An 8158-nucleotide genomic window follows, 5' to 3' on the forward strand; every position below is an offset into this window, starting at 1 on the left:
CCTGACTAAACAACTAATGGCTTTAATGAACGACTAATAGTTGTCTAGGAAAATATTTAGTCGGGGACCAAATATCTGTTTAATCTGTTATCTATATAGTGTATATATAATGAAATTTGAAATGTCTTGGAAAAGTCCTGGAAAATTATCTCTGAAAGAATGGAAACCCTGCTTTTACTACATTCCCTCATTTTTCCACCTGTCCCTAAAATCCCTAGTAAACTCTATTCTCGCTCCAGCTCATACATTCTATCTTGTAAAATATTCCTCTCTGAATCATGTTTTACACCTCATTATGATATGCTCAACATTTTCAGGGACATTAGCATACATTACATTTATCTGATCTGCATAAAGCATCTCTCTTATCTCTTGATGCTTTCATATTCTCAAGATGGGAAAGAATTTTTAAAGTACCGAGTTGCTGTTGCAGGATTGTATTAAATCTGTCTCTGTGTTTTCAGGAAAACAGCAAACTCAAGCAGTGTCTTCAAATGGAAGAAAGTCCTGCAACAGGCCTATAACATGCTCACCCTTCACATGCTGGAAGTAAAAACTAAATGACATGATTTTTAGATATCATTTTTGTGTGTGTGTGTGTGTGTGTGTGTGTGTGTGTGTGTGTGTGTGTGTGTGTGTGTGTGTGTGTGTGTGTGTGTGTGTGTGTGTGTGTGTGTGTGTGTGTGTGTGTGTGTGTGTGTGTGTGTGTGTGTGTGTGTGTGTGTGTGTGTGTGTGTGTGTGTGTGTCATTCAGGGTTTTTTTTCTTTTGATTTTTGCTTCCATTTTTATCTTTCTAAACGGTAGCTACACAATTTATGAATTGTAATTATTTTTGTATAATAAATCTATTAAAGCAACCCTTCACAAGGCATTTTACATGTGTAACTGCTTGTTCATATTTTTGGGGATAAATTTGTACCCAGAAGGGAACCAAATTTCACAAAATTACCTCATTTGTAATAATGGTATATTTTTTTAAAGGTTTTATTTTAAGGGTTAGAATATTGAATTTACAACTAGCTACATATAAAAACAATACCTGTCTGAATGCAGACATTACATACATTTCTAAGTAAAACATGAAAGACTTTTCTTATCTCTTTCCTTCTGTTTTTAAATGTCTGTAATATTATGCGTTTCAAGTAGGTGTGTGAAATGTCATTCTCTAAAGCCATACTCTCTCACTACTTGGAGATAGTCACACTTAAGTCCATGGCTCACAACAGAAATGTGAACTGCACAACACTTATCCAAACTTCATTGGAGATTAAAAGTAATGTCTTATTTAATTCTATTGTAGTGTGGTTTCACTACAGTGGTTCATGCTGTTGGTCAGCTGAAAAGACGTGTTAACTGACAAGAAATGGAGTTTTATACCATTATACTATTATAACTACTATCTGCCACTTATTTCTGTCAATGTATGTTGGAGAACATTGATTGAAGTGAGTTGAAATATGTAGCATTAAAATGTTAACAAAAATAGTTTGCAAGAAAGAGGATTTATCATAACTTTTACACGAGATTAAACAATTTACTGTAATCAGTGTGTATGTGAAACATTACATAGCTTGAACATTAATGTAGTTTGAAGAACATACATTTTTTGGAAAAGAAACTGGGTTGTAACGAACATCTACACACTCTTTATGTGATCATGTGGACGTCTCGTTAGGGTAGTTGGAAGCGTCACACCACACTACACTTAGAGCTGGTGTATCTGTTGCCTCAGACACTGTGTTTGACCAGTTCTCCACAGCAGCAGATGCACAGCGGTCTGAATCTCTCTAGAAGTGAAATCTCTATAATGTGAAGTATAAATGTTCAAAGAGGGAATGATAAACATGACGCTGTAGATTGATATAAAGTTGTACTGAACCTGGAATATTCCCATAGATATGATTGTGGTTTAATTTGCTTCTAGACATGACACATTTTCAAATCATCCTCAATGTTGTAAATGATACAAAAATGCTTGGTTGACTGATGTTTCTTAAACGTTGTTATGCTTTGAATGTATCATTTTAAAAAGCGTTCATCATTAATATGCCAAACATTATACAAGTTCAGGCAATTAGACACCATTTGCAAATCTCATGCACTCTTTTTCCAAAACTCTAAACATACTTACTCAGTAAAAAACATTTCACACTGTGATGCACTGCAAAAGTTCAACACATCTAATCACAGTTGCATGGTTTAGACACTCAAAAAATTACTTAAAATTGTTCACACTTGTTTCTAATGATGTGATCAAACCAACTGTACAAAATCAGCCAGTTCAGAGTGCACAGGTGCACTGAATGGTAATATGAACAATCGATGAAACGATCTGAGGAATGGAGGAAGAGTGAGTAAAAGGATAAGGATGATGAAGAGCAAGGTGTGGAGTCTAATCAAAACTGAATTCAGCACACTAGATGTTTTTTCTTTGCCTGGCAAGACAACATTGCCTGTGATGTGGACAGTCCTCAGGCTGGACCCAACATGAAGATGTGATGCTGAGGCTGAATGAATCTCACTGACTTTGTTTTTGCAGTTACGCAACTCTTCTGAGTGTACTGTAAAATGCTTTTCATTTACAATTTTCTTTGACCTTTTGGGCTACTGTATTTTTACAGTATGCAAGTGCTGAATATACAGACATTCATAAAGTGTCTTGAGCTTGTGTTCACCACAGACCTTATTTCAGCCATTTAACCAAAACCATTATGTACTCCCTATCCATGTGCTCTGTAGATTTATAAAGTGGTCAAATGGAACTTTACTGCTAGACTCTGTGTTCTAATAGACACCAAGTTTGACATTCCTACTTAATTTCTATCCTCCCTTACGTGGTCCTTCGAACCGGAGCTCACTTATTAGCAGCAGGATATGTCCAGTCAGTCCTTGCCATCCCTTTCCCATAATGAACGACCACTGCTCTCATTAGAGTCACAAATGATTTGCTCTTATCATCCGATCATGGTTGTATCTCTCTATTAGTGTTAATCGATCTTAGTGCTGCATTTGATACCATCTACCACAACATTCTTTTGAATAGACTCGAAAATGATGTTGGCATTAGTAGAATTGCATTGGCATGGTTCAAATCATACTTATCTGACCGTTATCAGTTTGTAGCAGTTAATGAAGAGATGTCATATCGATCAAAAGTTCAGTATGGAGTACCACAAGGCTCAGTACTAGGACCATTGCTGTTCACTCTGTACATGCTACCCTTGGGAGATATCATTAGGAAGCATGGCATTAGTTTTCACTGTTATGCTGATGATACTCAGCTCTATATTTCTACTCGCCCCATGAAAAATGTGGAACAGTTAGTTCATGCATTCATGACCTCAATGCTAGATTATTGTAATGCTCTACTGGGTGGTTGCCCTGCACGCTTAATAAACAAAGTCCAGTTGGTCCAAAATGCAGCAGCTCGAGTTCTCACTAGAACCAGAAAGTATGACCATATTAGCCCCGTTCTGTCAACACTTCATTGGCTCCCTGTTAAATGTATCAATTTTAAAATATTCCTGACAAAGCACTAAATGGTTTAGCTCCCCAGTACTTGAGTGAGCTCTTAACACATTATAGTCCTTCACGTCTATTGCGATCTCAAAATTCTGGCCAGTTGATAATACCTAGAATATAAAAATTGACTGGTGGCAGTAGATCCTTCTCCTATTTAGCGCCTAAACTTTGGAACAGTCTTCCTAACATTGTCTGGGAAGCAGACACACTCTGTCAGTCTAAATCTAGACTAGAAATGCATCTCTTTTACCTAGCATTCATATAGAACATTTTACATTTCTATTATTCAAATCAGTTAAATGATTTTTAGGCTGCATAGATTAGGTCAGCCGGAACCGGGGACACTTCTTATAACACCCGATGTACTCGTTACATCATAAGAAGAATGGCATCTACGCTAATGTTAGTCTTTCTGCTTATTCCGAGGTTTACTGAAGTCAGCTGGATCCGGGCCGTACGCTTCCCTGAAGTGCCAGCCTCATCAGCCCTGTGAAGGCCTCATCGACACGACAGCAATCGGCACTGATCCTCAACAAACTCGTCTCCATACCGGTGCGACTCCGACTTCCAACCAGATGGAACTGGATAAATATTCTGAATGTTCTGATCCAATCTGACTTTGCTCGTTTGTCAGAGGAGAACTGGCCCCCGACTGAGCCTGGTTTCTCCCAAGGTTTTTTTTTCTTCATTCTGTCACCTAATGGAGTTTTGGTTCCTCGCCACTGTTTCCTTGGCTTTTGGCTTGCTTAGTTGGGGACATTTAATATTCAACACTATTATTGATCTGCCTTACTTAAGGTGGACTATGACGCAATTTTCTTCTAGAAACAAATTTTGTTGTATTATTTTCATGTTATCACTGTGAAGCTGCTTTGATACAATCTGTATTGTAAAAAGTGCTATATAAATAAAGGTGACTTGACTCTCATGTAGAGAGAATTTTAGAAAAACTACCCAGTGAGCAGTTCTGTGAATATAAGAGGTCCATGTAAAGAACAATCAAGGTCTGTTCTCTTACAATATTCTAGATTTTTTTCCAATTGGTTACAAGTTGAGTCTTTCTGCCAGACAAAGGGAATATGTCTGCCTCCAGCAAAAGCAGGCATCTCATTCAGTCAAAGCTAAAACAATTCTTCATGTTGTTAAGGATTCTTAGAAAGGAGATTTCCTTAAAGCTGGAGTAAAGTCTTCTACAATAAGTAGTATGACCCCTCAACCAACTTCAGAGTGCCTTCCTGTTTGTGCATACTGCAGTACCACTGATCATCATATCAGTAAATATGGTAATTTCCCAAAGTTCACTAAAGATCAATAAATCAATTGGATTCAGCAGGGAAAAAAAATATATTGGGGGTGTGCCTGTGATCATATGGCAGAAGACTGCAACCTAAGAAACCCTTGTAACTTTTGCAATGGAAACACTTACAGATTATTTGCCATGTTAATCAAAGGCCCGATCAAAACCTGTACCTTGATCATCCCAGTGACTGTAACAGAGTGCTGTTAAAGGTAGTAGCAGTAACACTGACAAATGGGGACAAAACTCTGGATACATATGCCATGTTAGATGATGGATCTGAAAGGACAATCATCTTACAACCAGCTGTTCAACACTATGCTTGAAGGGTAAACCAGAGAGTTTAACATTGAGAACTGTGTGTCAGGAGGATGTTAAGACCCTTGAGGGTGCAGCAGTAAGTTTCAACGTAATTCCTGTATGCATTCCAGAGAAATCCTTGCTTATATGAGATGCTTTCACTGCTGAACATCTTGCTTTGTCTGAACACTCTCACCCAGTGATATCTCTTCAGTGTCATTACCCTCACTTGCAGAGATTGCCCCTCCAGCTGCTTGATAAAGTGACTCCTTTGGTTCTAATTGGTGCAGATTACACTCATCTGATAACGCTGATCCAACCTGTAAAGTCTGGCCCTCCTGGTGCTCCTGCAGCCATCAGAACTCGACTTGGTTGGACACTTCAGGGACCTGTCAGAGATTTCCTAAATCCACCGGTCACATGTTCCAATTAGACCTATTTCAGCTCTCCACCAGATGACTTTTCTAAGTATGTAGAAAAGCTTTGGCAACTTGATGCTGTATCACCAAGGAGTGATAAAGTTGTCCGTTCCAAGCAAGATTAAAAGGCAGTTCAACTTTAGGAAAGTCAGACAACCTGTGTTGCAACAGATGGAATTGATGGGTATGCTACACTTCTCCTTTGTTCAAGTATTTGTGCACCTCTGAAAGCCCCAATAAAGGAAGCTATGTTTAGGCTTCAAAGCTGTGAGATGTGCCTCCTCAATGAACTGAATTAGTCAAAAACTTACAACAACTGTCTTCTCCTGAGACCTCAAGTTCTCCTCTCTGAGTGAAATCTTTTACTCGAAGCCCAATTCTAAACTTGAGAAACTTAGGGATCCAACCCGTTTCCTTTCCATCTGAGAAGTCCAGCTCTCATTCCTCTAAGAAGCCCAGCTCTAGTTCTTCCCTCTCACATGAGAGATCCAGCACTAAACCTGTGAAACTACATTTTAAATCTAGTCCGTTTTCCACCTTTCAAGACTTGTTGATGACTACTGCAGCATCCATTCATGGGGCAGTTGTTAAGAACTAAATTCCCTCTGCTGAGGTCTTAAAACAACCACAGACTGAGTCATTCAGAGACAATATTGCATGCCAAGAGAACATGTTTAAGCCCAATTTATAATTCTGTGTGTAGCACGCGTATCCTTCGGCGTATCCTCAGGAAAGCCAAAGGAGCAAATTCGGCGTATCCTTCCTGTGCGTCAGATCTTCAGGAAACAGAAGAGAAGGAAAGCACCAGGCCCAGACGGTGTTTCACCAGCCTGTCTGAAAACCTGCGCTGACCAGCTGGCCTCTATCTTCTCACTGATCTTCAACAGATCACTGGAGCAGTGCAAAGTCCCTTTCTGCTTTAAACGCTCCACCATCATCCCAATCCCGAAGAAACCAAAGATCACAGGACTCAATGACTACAGACCTGTTGCCTTAACATCTGTGGCCATGAAGTCATTCGAAAGACTGGTGTTAGCATATCTGAAGGACATCACTGGACCCTTGCTGGACCCCCTGCAGTTTGCCTACAGAGCAAACCGGTCTGTGGATGATGCGGTCAGTATGGGACTGCATTACACCCTGCAACATCTGGACAAACCAGGGACCTATGCAAGGATTCTGTTCGTGGACTTTAGTTCTGCCTTCAACACCATTGTCCCATCACTGCTCCAGACCAAACTGACCCAGCTCTCTGTCCCTAGCTCCGTCTGTCAATGGATCACCAGCTTTCTGACAGACAGACAACAGCTAGTCAGAATGGGCAAAATCACGTCCGACAGCCGCATCATCAGCACCGGTGCTCCACAGGGATGTGTTCTCTCACCACTGCTCTTCTCCCTGTACACAAATGACTGCACCTCTAAAGACCCCTCTGTCAAGCTCCTGAAGTTTGCGGACGACACTACTGTTATCGGACTCATCCGGAACGGTGACGAGTCTGCGTACAGACAGGAGGTGGAGCAGCTGGCTCTTTGGTGCAGTTATAACAACCTGGAGCTGAACACGCTCAAAACAGTGGAGATGATCGTGGACTTCAGGAGAAACCCCCCTGCACTCCCTTCACTCACCATCATGGACAGCACTGTGACTGCAGTAGAGTCATTCAGGTTCCTGGGCACCACCATCTCTCAGGATCTGAAGTGGGACACTCACATAGACTCTATTGTTAAGAAAGGCCAACAGAGACTGTACTTCCTGCGTCAGCTGAGGAAATTCAACCTGCCACAGGAGCTGCTCGTACAGTTCTACTCAGCTGTCATCCAGTCCATCCTCTGCACTTCCATCACCGTCTGGTTCGGCTCTGCAACCAAAACCGACCTCCGTAGACTACAGCGGATAGTTCGGACTGCTGAGCGAATCACTGGCACTACCCTTCCCACACTCAAAGAACTGTACTCATCCAGAGTGAGTAAAAGGGCTCGCAAAATCACTCTGGACCCGTCACACCCAGCACACTTTCTGTTTGAACTGTTACCGTCTGGTCGACGCTACAGAGCACCGAGCACAAAAACAACCAGACACAGGAAAAGTTTCTTTCCCCAGGCCATCTACCTCATGAACACTTAAATGTTCCCCTACTGTGGAACAAACATGTGCAATACTTCCCTCAGACATTTCATTATAGCACCTTATAACTTTACTTTATATATATTTATAATTTATAATCTTTTATTTTAATTTTTTTATTTATACCTATGTTACTTGTCACTTGTCTTGTCACTTTATATTGTATGTGTACTGGAAGCTACTGTCACCAAGACAAATTCCTTGTATGCGCAAGCATACTTGGCAATAAAGCTCTTTCTGATCCTGACGTGCACCTCTCCAAAAATGTAACAATGTGTCAATTCTACGCGGACGCAAGCGCTGTGATTGGTCTGCTAAAACCACTCCCTCGGGTTCCACATGCTCCCTCCCCATGTGTAATTGCGTGTCAACGCGGCCAACGACGCAGAAGTATAAATGAAAACCAAAGTCTAGCCTACAGCATAGAGGCTCCGGCGTAGGTCCGACACAGAAGTATAAATTGGGCTTTACGTATAGGCTAGACAAAAATAG

General features: G+C 40.8%; 1 protein-coding gene across 1 annotated transcript in view; it reads left to right on the plus strand.

The window, feature by feature from the left end:
• kif15 (kinesin family member 15) overlaps nucleotides 1-885 on the plus strand; it is a 36865-nt gene extending 35980 nt beyond the window's left edge. Inside the window, exon 35 of the mRNA XM_079860181.1 lies at nucleotides 465-885. Within this exon, the coding sequence (XP_079716307.1) occupies nucleotides 465-524 (60 nt within the window). The 3' untranslated portion in view covers nucleotides 525-885. The remainder of the gene's footprint in view (nucleotides 1-464) is intronic.
• Nucleotides 886-8158: the final 7273 nt, after the last annotated feature.

The sequence above is a fragment of the Squalius cephalus genome, assembly GCF_949319135.1.
Source record: "Squalius cephalus genome assembly, chromosome: 23".
Classification (NCBI taxonomy): domain Eukaryota; kingdom Metazoa; phylum Chordata; class Actinopteri; order Cypriniformes; family Leuciscidae; genus Squalius; species Squalius cephalus.